Source organism: Acomys minous (genome assembly GCF_964271855.1).
Source record: "Acomys minous genome assembly, chromosome: 7".
Taxonomy (NCBI): Eukaryota; Metazoa; Chordata; class Mammalia; order Rodentia; family Muridae; genus Acomys; species Acomys minous.
Window position 1 is genome coordinate 100,408,917 of NC_140488.1, and position 20,021 is coordinate 100,428,937.

Sequence of the window (20,021 nt, forward strand, 5' to 3'; positions counted from 1 at the left end):
TTGGAGATACAGCTCAGAGGGAAAAAAGTGTTTTCCTACTGTGCACAGAACCCAGGGTCCTATTCCAGTGCCACAATAAAAGAAGAAAAGTATTAGCCTTACAGCCATTAACTTGAGTGGATTGAAGTTTGAGGCTGGCAGAAAGTTTTCTTATTCTTATTTCTTAGTCTCCCCCATTAGCCTAAATGAGCAAACATGAACTTTGAAACCTCATGCCATAATATGATACAATTCAGCTCATGCAGAACTGTAGTAGAACATAAGGGTTAATATACTGAATGCATGGAATAAACAACCACATTCTGAAAAGTGAACAATGAGAGAAGAAACGAGTGCAGATTCAAAAGTCGACCTTGAGTTGAAATGGACACTAAATAGAAACAATTTCTGAATTTTAATTATTTCAAACTGAATAGACCTCTCAGTGTACTGCACAATCTTTTAAGGTCTCTTTTTGCGACTTGAGCCTTGGGCACATGGGTTGAGATTTGAAGGAACAGATGATTTTTTAATATGAGGTATCTTTCCTGGAGGACTAACCATTCATTTTTGAAAATGCTTGTCCTATATCACAAAACCCTTCCACTATGGGGTTGTGGAGGAGTCGTCACATTGAACATTTTATGGCAATGTAATAATAGCACTTTAGCAAGGAATATTCTAGAAGACAGAAGTCATGCTTAAAATGTAAGTGCACAGATTGGGAAGGAGAGATTCTTTTCTTGTTACATTTTCAAGGTCATAACGCAAGCAAACTCTGGGACAGCTTAGTTTTTAAATGTGACTTGCTCAGAAGTAATGATCAAAGACTATGGCAAAGGTTTTTATAAAAAAAAAAAACAAGACATTTGCTTCTTCTTGTTTATATGTATTGATGATGTAGCATTCCTCATAGAAATAGGGGCTTAACTGAAACTCCAAGCTTATATGACAAAAACAAAAACAAACAAATAAAAAACCTGAAGCCAGAGTTTATGTTTGTAACAGGACCCCACTATGTATCTCAGGCTGGCCTCAACTTCATGGCAATCCACCTGCCTCGGCCTCCCAAAAGCTGAGATTACAAGTATAAGCCATCACGTCCAGTTTAAGAATTCATCTGGGTAGCCAATCGTGAAGCAAGCGTTCCTAAAGCAGGGATGTCGTGATTAGTCATATCTCATTTTTACACACATCTTCCCTAGGCAATGACAGTTGCAAACCTCTGAAGGGTCGAAGCTTGTGAAGCTGGCAGTAGTTCTCTTCTTTCTTTCAAGGCTTCCTTCTAAAAGTGATTTTCTTCAGCAGCATATGAGAATGAAAGTAAAAGGAGGGATCTTTCGTGTATCATTTTCCCAGCTCTGCCTAGACATGTTTGAGCAGGAAAGCCTCTAAAGTAAATGGGTTGGCTCTTGTCCCTCATAGCAAAGGAGTAGGGGACTTGAGCTAAGCAGACTGCTGTGAGAGTAAGAGACCCAGACAAACATCTGAGTGCCCTGATCACAAGACAGGTAGCATTCTGTCTACAAATTTCTGTTTGAGAAGAGGCTTGACTTTAAATTTATTTCTTATCTTTTATGACAGTGTAAAATACACCCCAAGAAAGGGTATAAATGGCACCAGTCTGCTGAATTCTGTGGTGTAATGGCTGATTACATATGAATGTGCTCCTGGAACAGTCTTACAGATCAAAATATAGACCTTCTTTAGAACCCCAAAACACAAATTCCTCTGTGCTACTTTCCTAGTCTATCCCATATTCCTCACTTAGCTCACTGACTTCTGTCACTATGGATCACAGATAAATCTTCCTGTTCAATATTTGCATTTCAGTTGCAGAATAAATAAATGGAATGTTATCATATGCACGCCTGTGTTTTCCTCCTCCCAACATAAAGCTTGAGGTATGGATTCATGTTGAATGCTTTGGTAGCATTGTTCTTTTTATTTGCTGAGTAGTATTCTACTGTGTACAAAGCCTGCAGATGATTTATATGCACCAGTTTACAAATGTTCACACCATTTCCATTGTGTGCAACTATGCTTGAAGTCATTATGAGGACTATTTCTATGGTGTGGTCATTTAAATGATTCTGTGTATATGCACAAATAGAATTAATTGTTGGATGAGAAGGCAGTCACGCAGTCAACTTCTGTATATAGAACTGTGCAGTTTTCCAGATACCTGGACCACTTTGAGAAAATCTAGTGGTAAATTCTCCAGGATTCCTGTACGTTTGTGCTCATTTTTCCACTGTTATAAGTGTGCTGTCAATTGTTTTCAAATAATTATATGTCTGTCGGTGCATGAGCTTGTTCAAATGGATTTAACAGGGGTCACATCCTACTTTCATCTCCTTGCCTTCAATACAGATCTGTCAAAGGGTATTTCTACAGTTTAATATAGCAGGGCACTGAAGAACTAGCATAAATCATCCTCAAATCCACTTTCCATTGTCATAGCTACCCTTCTAGGGCCCGAATAGGCTGCCTGCATGATTCTGGAGTCACCATTCAATCTTTAAAACTACCCCACCCAATTCTACCCCATCCCATCCCACCCCCCGCCCCTGCCTCATCTGCATCTCTCTCTGAGGAAAGGGTGACTTTTTAAATGAGGTGTTTTACAGGATAGATTTTCATGGAGGGATTTTAGAACAGAAGCCAATTGTATGAGTTATTGTGCAGCTCCAATGTGTGTTAAAAACGAGTTGATTTCCTTGGCAGTGTTTGCCATTAGTGTTCCTCTTTATAGCTCCTTGTTCAGCTCTGCCCCTTAAGCTGCAGTGTGTGCCCAGATCCAGTCATAGTGCAAACTCACTGCTGTTCTAACAAATTCTCTAGAACTAGCCCTTCAGCCGGAGGGGGGGGGCGGGGGAGAGGGGGCTCCCTACATTGCTTGACTAGCTCAAACTCTGTTAGCCTTTTTGGTCCAGCCCTCCTTAGTAGCTTCAACAGGTCCAGGGGGAAGTATTACTGAGATCCTTCTCCCATGCCTGATAACTCCGAGGGTCCCACCCAGCATTTTGAGACTCAGACCAAACCTTTGCAAAACCCTCAACTCCACCTTCCCTTGAGACTGGTGAGCATCGCCTGCCTTCCTTACTGCGACAGACTCCCAGCTCCTTCAAAGTTACTCAAATCTCTCTTGGAAAGCTCTTTTCTTTGCAGGTGTTGAAACCTTGACTGTCAGGTTCGGGAGTGGGGAAGGGCGGCGGGAAGGGGACAAGTGCTAAAGGCGGGACATTGGCCAGCCTGACACCTGTCTGGGGCAACCTTAGTGGCTGCTGCCTTTAACAGCTGGCGGTGGCCAATGCCTCAGCAGGGGCCCCGCCAGGAGCGGAAGGAATTAAACGCCCGCCCATCTCATCAGACTTGGCCGCTCCCTCCTCCTCCTCGCCCTCCCCCCTGCTCGCTGCCTCCTCCTCCCGGTCCCCACAGGCTCTGCCTCAGGACTCAGTGCCAGCAGCGCTAGGAGCCAAGCTCTGGCTCTGTGCGCGCCGAGCACAGCAGGGCTGACGCCCAGGCTTTCTCTGAGATGGCAGTGAAGTAAGCGGACCACTGAGAGACTCCAAGACCCTAGGCTGAGCTGGAGAGCCTGCTGCTCCTCCAGGTTGGGACATGGGGGACCCTTCGTACCGCGAGAAGCCCCGTCTGCACTACGCGGTAAGTGAGTGCCCAGAGAGGCTCAGGGACGAAAGGGGGCGCCACTTGGCTGGCAAGAAGGGGTTTGTGTCGAGGTGCTGGGGTTCTTAGTTCTCCAGAGGTTTTTTGACTGGGGAATCAGTGTGCTGGGTACCTCAGCGGGTATGCCACCTGTTCCAGAACTCAACCATGCTCCTCGAAATTCCTAAGTGGAAGAGTCTGTGTACCCAGTGTCCGTGTTCCCTTGACTTGAGCAGTGGTCACTGAGTTCACTACCTAGAGCTGGACCCCATTTCTACCTTGCTGCTTAGGACTAAGATATAGAACTTTTGGGCCTTAGCCAGCTTTTGGTCAGATATAATAGAAGGAGGAGAATCGAGCTAGATGGAAGTAAAGGCTGCCCACTGATCTGGATATGTGGCCAGTGGAGATGTGGAGAAATGTCTCAGGGAGCAGTGAGTGCACCAAGTTTACTCCTTGGAAGGAGTTTATGCAGTTCCCTAGAAGTTTGCAAAGGGACAGAGGTTTGCTAACTATCTGCTTAATTCAAGAGGACAGCAGGGAGTCCTCTGCTGGACCCCCCCCCCTTTTTTTTAATCTCATGACGATCTCTCTTCTCTTTGTTGACTCAAATATACTACAAATATTTATTGGGGGCATATTTTTGTGCTGGACCTTGTGCTAGGCGCTGCAAATACCCAGCCCAGCATATGCAATACACAGAAATCTCATGGAGCTTGTGTCCTTTGAAGGAGTCAAGGTTTCATGTTAATGGCTAACCAAACAAGATTCTTAGATTTAACTTATTTTTCGAGAGGAAGAAAAGAAAGCAAGAATAAGGAAAAGAAAGATATTTAAGGAATGAGCGCTACTTGTGAAGATTGCCAGGAGGGGGGACAGGCAGCAAGCAGGTTTTGGGTATTTTATTTTCAACTTTAAAGATCTGTAGTTTTGAGATAAGACGTCATTGTTGTTCTGTTGTCTGCTAGTTTACTGAGTTTTCTTTGACATGCTTTTCACTGTTGAGACTGAACATTCTGACTGCTAGTTTGAAAAAAAAACTGGAGAGAAACAGACAAGACAAAGAGCTGACCAAAAAAAAAATCAACATTTACAGTAAGGAAAAGACGGTTGGAATTCACATCTTCCCAATCCACTCTCTACATTTATATTTATTATTATTATTATTATTATTATTATTATTATTATTATTATTATTTCAAGGATTTGATATGGACAGGAGTGGTAGGCCCAGAAGTCCAGGAGCTGCCTGGCTTGATCCTGAATCAGCCACTGTGGCAAATTAAGTTCCTTTTGAATGTCACTTTCTTCCTGGAAAGGTGAGGCTGTGAGCTAGGAAACTGTTAAGATTCTTTCCTAAGCTGATTGATATTCAAGTAACAAGAAACAGCTCTTTCTCTGGTTTAGCCATAGTTGTTTGTCCGAAAAAGTCAAATGAGACTCATGTTCATTTACTGATGCTTGTTCATTTCTACAGAGACAACGGTGGCTTTTAGATTGACCTTTTAAAGTGGTTGTAAGGATAATTAGGTTTCTACAATTGTTGCTATTCTGGGCTATTTGTGTTTTCTTATCGTCTGTCTTTGCTGTATCTTCTGATTTTGAGTTGTGTCCTGGTGCCTTTTGATTTGGGGTTACAGCTCGTTTTGAGCCCCTTCTTAGAGAGCAGGTGGGGGAGGAAAGGTGACAACTGGTTCCTTACTAAAAAACCTATGTGCCCACTCAATGAATGGTTATTATCTCCATATACAAATATATGAATACTGCCCACAAATTTTATATTGTTATTTTAATTCAGCTTTCTCCTAAAATAATAAACTCATGATCAGGCTCATGGTCATGTTTCCTTGTAGGCTCTGAGTATTTGCTGGTACTAGAACAGGCCATGCTGCACACATATTTTTTATTAAGACGGGAAATGGGAACATTTTAGAGAGAATTTTCTGAAAGAAATCATCTCGGCTTTGAATATTTTTGTATATCCTTTATAATGATAAAGCAGTTGTGTTCAGAAGCTTCAAATCCATCATAAGTGGAAAACTGTTCTTTATAAAGTACAACCTGTTGCTTTTTACATTAGCAAGACTGGTAATGGCTTAAGATTCAGTGCTGAACTCTGTTTACCTCGGTCATTTGGGTTTTTAATAATTCTGGGCTTGCAGCACTCGGGAGGCAGAGGCAGGCAGATGGCTGTGAGTTCAAGGCCAGCCTGGTCTACAAAGGGAGTCCAGGACAGCCAAGGCTACACAGAGAAACCCTGTCTCGAAAAACCAATAATAATAATAACAATAACAACAACAACAACAATAACAATAATAATAATAATAATAATAATAATAACAATAATAATGGGCTTTTTTTGTACTTCAGCACAAATACCCTTGCTTTGTTCTACGTGGTTTGGCTGTACTGTGGACTTCCTGGAAAAGAATTCCCCTATATGGGTCTTTAGCACTTCTTCACTCTCCAAAAATAAAACCCAGGGGATAAATGGTTAATACGCTTTCTTCAGAGCTTTTTATTTTCTGTCCAAAGCAAGACTATATACACTAAGGGAGTGCTTACCATTTATCACTCAAAAAAGTATGTGGAGTGTCTATTGTGTGTTAGGTATTCGAGCAATTTTACAGACACAGGACACTTCATTCACCTCTTAAGATTCACTTAAAGCATCACTGAGAAAAATGTATGAGTGATAAAAGCATTGAACACGTATAGTATCAGATACTTTTTCAAAATATGGTACCGCAATGTTTTTCTGTAACAGAATGTGATAGAAGCTTATGTTCTTATTCAAAATGTTCCTTCGGTGCTTTTTCTCCATTCAGTTTTTGGCTATCCCCTCATTCCAGGTGGGTGTCATCCTTGATACCTCTTAGTGACTCGATCAACTTTTGTAATGCCTGTTTTGGTGCTAAACTAAAGTTAGAATAAGGTGTTATCTAAAATTTATCCTCTCTTCTATTAGAGATAGGAAAAGATGGACTGTATTGTACAATACAGGAAAGATATAGCCAACAGTTGACATACTGGAGAGAGTTTTAGGAAACCAAACCTACTAGACTTAGTTTGAATGGGGCATATAAGGAATAGAATATAAGTAACAAGGCTGTAATGAATGAACCAATGGGGTTCTGGGGGGGGGCACACTTCCGAAGAAACTATCGGCCCTCATAGCATCATCATAACTTATTCAAATTTCAAAGTGATTGGATAATAATCTAGATCAATTTCAGACTCAAATTCAACTGGTAGATTAAGCACATTTTTTCCATCTCCTGATTAAAGAAATCCAAAGGAAGAACAGGAGAGTTGAAGGTGGGAACAGAAATAGTTGGTGATAGAATCAAAACATTACCCAGGTGACCCGACTTGACAGAATTCTTCTGTGTCATTTATATGGTTGAAACAGTTAATCCAAATTATTCTTTCCATCCCATCTGTCCAGGTAATGATCTAACAACAAAATATGAGGCTTTTAGTGATTTCATATGTTCATCCATATTGTCAAATCCTTAATCTGACTAGTATAAGCAAAATTTCTAAAGTTAAATATCTATGAAGTTCAGTGCCATAGCCTCTTTACTTTCTCAGAAGACACTAGAAAAATATCTAGGTTGAAGATTAGTTCCTTGACTTCATGGATCACTCTCCAAGTTCACTCTTCTCCCTTGACCTCTCATCCTTTGTTTCCCTTCAGCTGGACAAAAAAAAAAAAAAAAAAAAAAAAAAAAAGGCAGATGAAACGCTCAGTATAGTCCACATTAAAAGCTTGTGGACTGAGAGCATTCATTTCTGTTTTACTGGTAAATAGAAAACTCTATGGAGTATTGGGTGTATCTTGTCCTTACTATCATACCAGTATTTAGCAGAGAGCTGGGAGTCCTGTAAGTGCTTGTTCAACATGTGCTGGTGGCTAGGCTGCATGAATCTAGTAGGTGACACTTAATTTTCGACATTCCAAGCTGCTCCTTCTCTTCCATTTCACATAGCGGACTTCTTAGCAGCTCTGTTGCTGACGTCACTTCCTTTTTGATATGCTCATCCTGGCATCTGTACTTTTGACCACAACCTTGCAATCAGATGTTTACTACACCCAGCTACACTTAACCCAGTCCTAAGGAGCCCACCCAAAGGATCAATACCTTTATCATGTAGTGAGCCTTCTCTTCAGTCAGAATGACAAAGGTCTTAGTATAAAATGTTCCTTGTGATGCCTCCAGAAATGTTCATTTTCCATAGACTTTGATGTTATTAGGGCTGCTTCATGATTCAGTAGTGTTGAATGCAGGGTAAGCCTTGGTAATTCTAAAGATGCCAAAAATGGGTTTATGCTACAGGACTTTACAGATAGATAGGAATCAGTGGACACAGCTAAGAAATGGAGCAGATATTAATACTTGTTTTGCATTTGTCTCCTGATAAAAGAAAAAAAAAACAATCAACCAAATAGTAAACTTCAACTTAGAAATAAATGATGTTACTAAATCCCAGAGATGAACATCTCTACTAATTATAAATATCTTTTCTAATCTCCTGTCTTCTCTGCTTGACTTTTTTTCTATTATACTCTTTTTTCGATGAGGCCTCTTTGGTCTGGAAGCCCTACTATTTAAAGAAGTCACACCTCTCATTTTTCAAACTCCTCATTAAGCATCATGGTTACTGGACAATCAGATTCCCATTGGGTGCTGTATAATAAGATATCAGCCACTCATTTTGAAATACATTGCTTAATTTTATCTTGTATTTTTCTTGGTATGAACGTCTTCCCCCATACTGTGATAACACTATCCTGAATGAGTTTGATTTTCAAATTGGTTGTGAGAAAATGGTCCACTCAATAGAATTCATTGCTGTATTCTTGGTTCCTTATTTCCTCCTGGATAGTTCTTAGACTCTGTCATCTCAGAAAATAGTTGGAGACCATGTATTAAGAAGAACCTTTTAATAATAAAATGATAAAGTGAAATTTCAGTGCTTAAAGCTCTCTGGTTTGTTTCTATTACTTGTAGAATAATATTCATTCTTGATCTTAACCATTTAAGTCCTCTTACGTGATCTTCTCTGCTTCTTATCTCCCTTTTCAAATATAGCCACAGTCTTTTTGATCTACAGAGTTCCTGCAGAAGCCCTTTACTTGTCCTTTATGCCTAGAATGTTTTTCATTTGGCACACTCTTCTGCATCTTTCTCATTGCAGGGGGAAAAGAGTCACCTTCTCTGAAAGCTCTCTTCAAAGTGTCTCTGACCCCACTCAGTTACCATTGATCATATCACATGAGCTGGACTTGTTATTATATTTTATATTCAGTGTTTATTTTTCTAAACTGATATGGAAGCTTTTCCCTTTTTCTTTTCTTTTCTTAGTCTTTTCTCTTTTTCTTTTTTATATTTTGAGACAGGGTCTCTCTGTGTAGCCTTGGCTGTCCTGGACTCACTTTGTAGACCAGGCTGGCCTTGAACTCACTCTGTAAAAATGTTACCTTCAACCTTTTACACAGTTCCTAATAAGTGAGCATCTCCAAGGACAAGATTTTAAATCAATAATCAGAAAAGGCTTTGGAGGTGATTCTGATATCAACTATGGAAACAAATTGATGCTGACTTACTCAGCGTACCACATACTCCTGAAGCAAGCAAGAATTCAAATTTGTTGAAAACTAGGAATCAAGATCCAAGCAGCTCTAGGCAGTACCATGTTATCATTTATGTGACTCCAAATTAATGGAGATTTTCAGAGGTTCATGTGTTAGGGCCTAGTGTTCATTTCAGCCAAACCCTCTAAAGACATTGGGGACATAGAAATGCTTCTTTTGATACATATTATGGGCTGCCAATATATCTCTCCTTTTTCATTTTTCATTTAAGTCAGTAGTTCTCTAAAAGAGGCAATTTGACAATGTCTCAAGGCAATTTTTTAATAGGCATTTCTGGCAGGAATTTCTCCTGGCATCAAGTATGTAGAGACCCAATGTGCAGGTACGTATGCTATGATGCATAGCACTGCGTAGTAAGGAATTTCCCAGTTCCAAGTGCTAATTGTGCTGAAGACCTGAAGCCCAAGTTGAGATGTTCTTATATCAAAATCAAAATCTTTAATGTGTTTGAAGGACCATTTTGTATGATATATCTGAAAATGCATGCATATTTTTTCAGCTTTTTAAGAGATGGCATTGACAAAATGAGAGATAGACTTGGCTAGATTGAGCCACAACTATAAACAGCATGTTTTATGTCAAGAAGTGTTGACACTACAAAGGCTATTGCCATTATAGAAGACTTGACACCTTCGTACCATTGTTTCTTGATCTCTCAGTACCAATGTTCTTATAGATCCTGCGATTAAACAAATGTTTCCTGTAGTTATCATTTTTTTATGCATTAACATCTATCAGCCTTACCTGGTATCCGGTCTAGTTAGACTCAGTGAGTTATCAGTTGCTCAAATATATATAAGTCTATGCCTAAAACTTGAAGATAGAATTCTGAGGAGACGCATTTTCAGAAAACTTTCATGGGTGGAAAACAGATCTGCAACAGTCTGAAAGCAAGAAGTGCGGGTGTGTTCTTTTGTTCCATTGGCTGGGAGTGTGTTATAGAGCCTTTGCTATGAACCATAGCAAGAGACACTGAAAGGAAGAAAAAGAAGGAAGAGGGAGAAGGTGTCCCCCAATTCTCCTTCCTCAATTTCACCTAGACAACCTCAGGTAACCCTATGGTTGGTGGTTTATTTTATTCTAGGGAGCTTTTCTAAACCTTTGGTCATATGGCATAATGATAACTATTAGGACCTGTTTTAGACTACAAGCTCCTAAATGATGGGCAAGGAGCAAATAGGGTTATTAGCAACTTGCTAAATTTTCGACTGCAGTCACCAAGTTTTCCAAACACCCACCTACTTTTTTTTTTTTTTTAAGAAAAAGGACAAGAGGAACCAAGACTGTCACCACCATATATATGGTACTGCTTTCTCTATGTAGGTTGAAACAGGTTACTTTGCAGTGACTCTGGTGTGCTGAGTTGGAGCTCTACCCACTGAGTTACATACATAGCACTTTATGTGAATAAGGGATATGGAATAGTACCAGAAATTTGACTATAAATTCAAATGTGATCATTATTCACTTAAATATGGTTTGACTTCTGCTTTTCTTAAAATATGTCATGACCCTTTGAAATTAAAATCCATTGGGATTTCCTTTTCTTCTTGACTGATATATTCTTAGAGCTTTCTAATTAAAAATTATAATAAAATGTGAGCATTTGGGGTGTCAACTAAACTAGATTTCTAAAAATAGTTTTTCAGAACAATTTGGTGGAAAGTTGCTATGGGAACACCAACAGAACTTCTGAAGGTTAACAATATTTTTGATTGACCCCTTTGTACAGCTGACTGAAGTATCTGGTAAAGAAATTGACTACGTCAGCACAAGTAATAAACAAACTAAAGGCATCTTGTTGGCATGGAGAGTGACTGGTTCTGTGTTTCCTGAGGAACCTTGTGTTGGGTGGGTGCTGAACCCACCACTAAAGTGGTGGTACTACTTTAGTTATATCCACCAAGTAATAGAAATGCAGTAAAGGGATGGAATGTTGAGCTTGAAGAATAATTTGACATTTGAAATGGTAACACACAGTATTATTTCTGTGGGTATGCATATAACTTTCAGTGGTCCTCTTGGTGTTGGTGGTCTGCACAAAATGTGAAATGATGGTTCAAACAAAAATATTTCTCTTACACTAAGCTATTGAATCATAGAAGAAATCATAGTGTTAAGCCCCAAACAGAAAGGGACTTAGAATGCTTAAGTTGAATGGTGAACTACTTCTGACATGTTGACAGATGTAAAGGAAGTAATGAAAGGTAGCAAGGTACTCAGTCCTTAGGTTTGTGGAACTCTTGTCATGGAAAGAGCAGTGGTATGAGAACCCGATGACTCTTAGCACTGACTGGAAGAAATACTAGCAACATGTCCAGAGTGTAATCTGGAGGGATAAAAGTAGACTGCGACAATCCATCCCCTGATAGCTTGGCTTCTTATTTTCCCATCTCCTTCCTGAAATAAGCCCACCCATACTAGGGAGATAAGTGTAGTAAGGAAGAGCCCAGTACCCAGAGGGTAGATGCTTTGTTTCGGTTGTTGTCTACATGGAAGGGAAGATGTTGCAAACAGAGAGTACTAACCTGTGCATATGCAGCCTTGGGGGTTACTTATGAAAGATCCTATATTCCTTTAGAGAGCCTAACATTGCTTAAAGTGTTTAATTAGCATGTTGAAACAATCCATGTGTTATGCAAACTCCACTTATAGGTATTATATATCCCAGTAAGGATATTCATATTATGTATTCATTAAAGAATCTTATGTTCACTTAGATTATGACATATTTATATGTGTATATGTAGTTATATATGTAACATAGGAGAACACTATCAAGGATGCTCTGATCAAATTTTATTAATAGAAACAAAAACTATAATGGATAAATTTCCCCCTAAGCTCATGAGACTAGTTTAATATATTTTGTTTTCAAAACAGTGAAAAACAAAGTACTAATTTAACTTTTCCTGATAGGTATGCATAGTTTTAGTTTTTCACATAAAAGTATTGTCATATCTTTCTTCTGGTTATGGACTGATTGCAGCCAAAGACTGCAGTTGCAGCCCCTGGTAACCCAGTTAATTTGACAAAGGGAAAATTACCATTTCAGAGATCTTTTACCCCATTATATGACTGGCTTTTTTACTTTGGTGATTATTTTCTTTACTATGCAAGATTTTTTCCCAGCTACATATGAGACAGGAAGCTGATATTTAGTTTATATGAAGACTGAAAAATTAACCACCAAATTATCCAATCAGTAAATGAATTAGTGAACTCAATAGTTCTCAGAAGCAAAAAAATATACAAATAGCCAGTAAATACTCAAAAATGTAAGTCAAGGGTCAAGGAACTCTGGTGCCCCAAAATTGACCACGTCCCCTGGATGGGGAGACCTGATGGCACTCCGAGGAAGGATAGCAGGTTAGCAAGAAGAGACTTGATACCCTATGAGCATATACAGGGGGAGGAAGTCCCCCTCAGTCACAGTCATAGGGGAGGGGAGTAAGGGGAAAATGGGAGGGAGGGAGGAATGGGAGGATACAAGGGATGGGATAACCATTGAGATGTAATATGAATAAATTAATAAAATATATATTTTAAAAGATCCTTATCAATAAGGGAAATAAAAATTAAAGTTGCCTTTGGATTCCATATTACCATATTCAGAATGGCTATATTCAGAACAACAAACAACAGAGAGAACAAATACCATCAAATGTTCCTGTGGATGTGGGGAAAGAGTAACCCTTATGTACTTCGAATGGGAAAATAAACTAGTGCAACCTCTGTAGAAATCTGCATGGAGCCTTATAAAAAGAGATAGAGAGGGAGAAAAGGGAGAGAGGGAGGGAGGGAGAAAGCTAGACAGGGGGAGGGGAGAGAGGGAGAAAGAGGAAGAGAGAGGGAGAGAGAGAAATATAGAACTACTATGTGACCTAGCTATGTCACTCCCAAGAAAAGCCCTGAAAAGTCTAAGTCAACACACCAGGAGACACTTGCAGATCTATATTATTGTTTTACTGTTCACAGTAGCCACAAATGGATAAAGAACATGAGGTACACATACACAATGGAATTTTATGGAGGCACCAAAAAGCAAAATTGTAGCATTTGTAGAAAAATGACTATATAAGTGTGTGTCAACCCAAATTAGAAAAGCAAATAGCTTGAAACACATGCACATCTTTTTTCATGTCATCCATCTTGCTTCTAATTGTTTCTTTGAAGACAATATGCACAAAACATTGGAACATATGAAAAGGCAGAGGCCAGAACTATGGGTTATATTATGAGTCTGTTTACTTGGTCACTTGTAGCATGAGTCTGATGCAGGATTGATACATGCTTTACTGTCAATGACATTAACCAGTGGTATAAAGTTCTTGATCTTTTAGAAATACTTTGTTTGTAGTAATGACAATAGCCAGTATTTGTTGAGTACTTTCCATGAAAACATGAATCCCCTACATATATCATTTCACTTAATCTTTTAAAAAGATGCTTCTATAATCTAGGTAATCACAAACTATTCTCTACAAAATGGCACCTCTTAAATTAGTCTCTCCATCCTTCTCTCACTGGCAACATCTCTGATCCCATTGGTCATTGATCAGAAACAGCAGAAGAAAATAAGTGAAACAGATAAAGAGATAAGCTGTAGTATTGTTCTGCTTAGCATACATACACCACCGCCACTACCATGACCACCACCACCACCACTGCCATCACCACCATCACTACCAGAAATGAACAACATTCTCTTTGATATTTTTGACCGAGTGTTGTGATTTTTATAATTCTTACTAGCAAAGTGATTTCGATTGAAACATGGCAGAACTGAACCCTCTTGTGTTTCTCTACATGGCTGTTCTAATGGAACATCTATTTCAGGAATGACACTGCATGGTTGCACTCTCAGCCACCTGGAAAAGGTACATGTAATCTGGCAGTTGTCCTTCATCAGAGTTTTCCAAAAGTATTTATGAACCTGCATAAACACAAGCCTCTCCAGTATTTTTAGTAGCTCTAGACAGCACAATGGTTATGTAAATACTTGTGTTCATGGCACACATGTATTCTTTCTCATTCTTTTTAAAGGGTGTGTCAGTTCATAGACTTCTCTTGGGGAAAAGATTGACCATTATCATGATTAATTGGTTAAACCCCCAATAATTGCTGGGTTTTTTTTCCTTTCAAGATAGCTGCAGAGTAAAACTTTATCATTAGGATATAGCTATAAAGACTTCATGTATTTACTTGGTTCCTACCATTAAAAAAAAAGGTGTCACAAGTGCTGATGCTGTCTGTTTCTGCAGACATAAGCACACTTTTATTTGATACTTCAGATAGGGATGTTTCACTATATGATTGTGCTTTGATACATATTGCAAAAGGAGAATTTTTTTTTACAACCAAGACATATGGAAACCAGCCTCCTCCTTTCAGTATGGTAGGCAGCTAACAAGCACTACATTGCTATAACTCTTTATCATCACACATTGCAAACACGTATAAAGGAACATAGGCTCTTCTTGGGAGTCTAAGTACAACGTAGATTCGAAGAACTATGGGATCTTCTAGTACAGTGGTTCCCAACCTTCCTAAGTCTGTGACCCTTTAATCCAGGTCCACATGTTGTGGTGACCCCCTACCATAAAACTCTTTCCATTATTACTTCACAGCTGTAATTTTGCTACTGTTTGAATCATAATCCAAATATCTGTGTTTTCTGATGGTCTTTGGTGATCCTTATGAAAAGGTCATTTGCACCTCAAAGGGGTTGCAACCCACAGGTTGAGAACCACTGTTCTAGGAGATCTCTGTACAGAGATGCATTTTCCTATTTAATGCAGCATCATTATAAAGGGTTGGGATATGGAACTAATGCTTATTTTATAACATGTTGTATGAATGTAGAGTTGTGTTTGTATCAGTTACCTATTGTCAAACTGCTAACACTGCTTAACAGACTACTCTGACATTAAGTGGCATAAAACAATCATCATCAATCTTTATGATTCAGTGGGTCAGCCAGGCTGGCTTACCAATGTAGAGTTCAGCTGTTTAACTGGAGGTCCAGCAGTCAGTCTCAGAACACATGGATCTTTTGAGAGTTCTGTTCCATGTGTATTTATTCTGGACTTCAGGCAGGTAGGATGATGTCTACCTAGGAGAGCACGTAGAATTAGAAGCACAAAAAGGCAAATAAAATCAATCAAGTACTCTAAAGCCATATGCAGAACCAAGTACGTTGCCATTTCTTCTTACCTATCATTAACCAGGACAAATCACATCTGTAAGGCTACAGTCTTGGGTAGGTAAATGCTTTCCTTACAAGATGGGGCTACAAAATGTGAATGAAGTAAGAGGTTAAGAAATTCAGGGACACACTCACCACTACCTCCACATTTATTCTAATTTCTGAAAGCACTAATGTTTTGAAGAAGATAGAAATCTATCTATCCCATTTTTTTCCTTTCAACGTTGTCAGTGAATTCTCTCTGTAGTGAAAGTCTATATATTTCATTATTGCCTAATTATGCAACAGAGGTAGATTTTGGGTCTTCTTACACTAATATCAGTTACACAAAGCCCAATTCAATAGGACAGGAATACAGTTTAAAAGAACACTATAAAACAATATTCATATTTAAGCAGAATTGCTACAGTCTTCTCTGGTTTATTTGTCTTTAGAAACCTCTGGACCTTCAAACTAGCCAAAGGGAGGCATTCATAATAACTTCTTTAGAGACTTTAAAAATGTTCTGTCTATTATCTATCTATCTATCTATCTATCTATCTATCTATCTATCTATCTATCTACATCTATATCTACCATCCATTCATACATCCATCTATACTTTTTCTATAATCAATGAGATGGACACACAATCTGTAGCAGCCTATGCTGCCCTGGAACTTACTGTCTGTCTTAGGCCATTCTCACACTCAAGAGAATCCTCTTCCCCTGTCTCTTGAGTACTAGGAATAGAGATATGCACCAACACAGCTGGCTAAAGGTTTCTACTTTTTCATATATAGATTTATTTTCATTTGATGTGTATGGATGTTTTGTTTGCATGCATATCTGTGAACCATTGCATAGTACCTATAGAGGTCAAGAGAGGGCATCAGGTCCTCTAGAACTGGAGTTAGAGACAGTTATGAGCAAATATATGGGTGCTGCATATTGAACCTGGGTCCTCCAGAAGAGCTCTTAACCACTGAGCCATCTCTCTAGCACCTCAAAGTTTATTCTTAATTGACAAGAAATGTTTGTGTCTTTAAGTATGTCTGCATTCTCTAATGGATAAATGAAGATAACTAACAGAGCTATGACCTCCTCCCCTTGTTTTGTGGTAAGGGCACTGCATCTTATCTGTTAGCAGTTTTCAAATATAAAATCGCCTTCTTAACTTTAGTCATCACTTAGTACTAGCAATAAAAACTGTAAATGTTCCTCTTGTTTAACTGAAAATTTGTGTCCTTTGACCAACAACTCCCTGGAGATTTTTATATTTACTTCTATTTATTAGTGTCACTTAACAGTTTTTATAACCTTAGTGCCTGTTTTAAAATCTAGGAGCAAGTACAAATGAGATAATTTACAGTTGGAAAAATATTATTTTAAAATGACTAATTTACTTCATCCTGACATGTAAATGAATAAGGTAAACAAAAATAAAATGGACACACAAAATCTCTTGTCTTTGAAGTTTAAGAAAATTTGCCTTGTCTTTCTTCATTATATCAACTTAATTGCACAGCTGCCACCCTCTGCCTTTTCTTTTAGTTTACTCTGTTGAATGTCTGATACTACAGTATTAGTTGTTAAATCAAGGGTCAACAAACTATGGCCCCTGGACCTGTCCATACCACTGCTTCCTCCATGCACATCTTGTGAACTAAGAGTAAATTTTGCATTTTTAGTACCATTTTTATATGTATGTGTTTTACTTGCATATATATCTGTGCACTATGTGTATGCCTGGTGCTCAAGGAAGTCAGAAGAGGGTATCAGATTCCTCGGAACTAGAGTTATAGATGGTTGTGAGATGCCATGTGGATGTTGGGAATTAAACCTGGGTCCTCTATATAGGTACCACTACTTCTCTTAACCAGGTTTTACATTTTTACAAGGTTGAAAAAAAAAACCAGGATATTCCAGATTATGTGAAGGTTATATAGAATAATATTTCATAGGCCATAAATAAAGGTTTCTTAGAAAACAGCCACATCTATACATTTACATATTGTCAGCAGCTGCAACATCAGAACTGAATATTTGCAAAAGACTCTACCGCTTTGCTACCTGGCTCTTTGCTGCAAAAGGTTGTTTCTAGTCTAAAGCAGGGTTTCAAGTCACTATAGACTCTGTAGACAAGTTCAATGTTATGTAAATACAAGGTAAAAAATAAGGCCAACACTTGCATAAAAAGTAATGCATATATGTATATAGGTTGAAGTATGTGAATCTAATCTCCCTTTCTTAATTTCTACATCACTGGAAAATCCTCTGGATTTCCGATAAAAATAGTAATTTTAAAAATAATTTTGTGGTACAAGCATTTAACCTCAGCACTCAGGAGGCTAAACCAGGCAAATGTCTATAGGTTTCAAGACCAGCTTGACCTACACAGAGAGCTCCATGCCAGTCCAGTCCACACAGTGAGAGCTAGTCTCAAGAAAAAGAAACAAAGAAAACCCCTTAACTTTGAGGGCTGGGCAGATGGCTCAGTGGTTAAGAGTGCTTCTATTTTTCCCAGAGGACCTGAGTTGAGATCCTTACACCCAACTTGGCTCACAACTACTTTTAATTCTAGACCCAGGGGCTTCAGTGCTTCTTCTGGCTGCTGTGTGCACTGCATTCATCTTCAAAGTATCACACATAAACACATATATACATACAATTAAAAACAAAATAATGAAAAATACATTGTAACATTAAAACCATATAAAACTTTATAAATCTTTAGGTACTACAAAGTATAACTCTTTTTCGACTGAAATACTGAAACTCAGAATTTCATAAATGCTATACTAGGATTATGTACATTATAACTATGATTATTGGTTTATAATAGTATATACTAAAGACTCCTTAATTAGTGAAGTTTCTGGAAGTTTAAATCAGATTTGATTGATAAAGATGCTGACTAGCAGGTAAATGTGTTGGGTGAACTTATGATATTTTCACTATCCCTTTAGGATAACATGGGTTACATTAAATATTGCTACATTTTAAAAAGTGCAACTTCACATAAACAAAATTAACTATAAAAATAAATGGGGAAATGGGAGTATGGGGTAAAGTAATAGGATTTTTTTTCATGGCTTGCTAGGTGGAATAACTTTTAAGGTTTGCTGTTTTTATCTTGTCAAGGAAGAGAAATAATCCCTGAAAACTGTCATTCTTTTGTTTATGCTCTTGAGGTTTAACATTACTGTATGCAGAGTTCCTCTAAGGGAGAGGCTGTAAAGAGCTTCTAAAGGTTCACTATAAACACAACTAGTCTGTGCTTTCAACTCTGCATAGCTAGCTTACAGAGCAGCTTTGCCACAGAGCGGGATGTGTTTGTAAGTGAGCTCATGGTCTTGCCAGTACAGCCTGTGTTTTGCCAAGGGATGTGGCCTGGTCTTCCACTCTCTGATGTTTCTTTTGGCTGACTTTTTCACATTCCTGTGACCCTTTGAATGGAGGCGTATTAACAGCTTTTGCTCTACAAAATGGCCTCCTGCTATCATTTCCTGCAGGTCTTGCCTTAGATCTCAGCAGCTTCCTGAATAAAGGTCACCTTGGTGTCTTCTAAGAGGCTCTCCATAGGCTCATAGCGTTAGCACCCCGAAAACCTATAGAATGACCATGAGTCTTCTTGTTGGACTGTGCAGGAATTCTCTTTGATTCCAAAGCAAGGGGCTAGGTGGGGCTGGATCAGGGAACTAGAAAAATGCCCCTGAGGGCGGGGATCAAATGACCCTAGAGGAGGAAATTCCTGTTGAAAATAGAAACCAGGTCAGCACCCTTGTGAGAACCATAGCATGCTCCACTTAGAAACTGGCAACCTCTGGCTTGTGAAGGCTGTTGTCAGAAGGCTGTGGATCGTTCTAAAAAAGGGGTTTCATTTGAGGACAATAGTTGGGTAGTGCAAACCCTAACTGAAACACATTTATCTCCTTGCACAGTTGTGCTGTTCTGCAGAGTAATGTGGAAATGACTCAATCTCATGTAGTGTCATGCTGATCAGTGGTTATTTCTTTAAGATAGAAAGACAATTTGAGAGCAGTATTCTCTTTTCTTTAGAAACATGATGTGTGTGTGTGTGTGTGTGTGTGTGTGTGTGTGTGTGTGTGTGTGTATGTGAGAGAGAGAGAGAGAGAGAGAGAGAGAGAGAGAGAGAGAGAGAGAGAGAGAGAATACGATGGAATGGTAAATAACTTCCAATGTACCATCACAAGAATTTTCTCCACTTACTGTTAAGGTGCAAAATATCTATTTTGTGGAAGCTACAAACTATCCCCTCATTAATTCAAGGAAAAGATTTTGATTAATTGCTTTGTCTAAAAATAACAGCTTTTAATATCTTTATTATTAATAAAGTTGTGAAATATACTTGAAAATGTGCATTAGTACACGGTTGCTAGGAAGAGTGGCCACTTTTTGACTAGCAGCACACAACTCCAGAGTACCTTGAAAGAGTGTTTGCTACTAGGAAGGGTTCTAGGGCCCTTGAAAATCTGTGGAACAGAATGTCATGCTGAGAGATTTCCT

The 20,021-nt window shown here is 38.7% G+C and overlaps 1 protein-coding gene across 2 annotated transcripts in view; it reads left to right on the plus strand.

The window, feature by feature from the left end:
* ARHGAP6 (Rho GTPase activating protein 6) overlaps positions 1-20,021 on the plus strand; it is a 483,165-nt gene that overhangs the window by 228,261 nt on the left and 234,883 nt on the right. Inside the window, exon 1 of one of the 2 annotated variants that reach the window (XM_084789390.1) lies at positions 3,214-3,645. The exons of the other annotated variant lie outside the window; for it this stretch is intronic. Coding sequence (XP_084645516.1) covers positions 3,601-3,645 — 45 coding nt within the window. The 5' untranslated portion in view covers positions 3,214-3,600. Of the gene's footprint in view, positions 1-3,213; positions 3,646-20,021 lie in introns of those variants that run through there. 2 annotated transcript variants of the gene reach the window in all.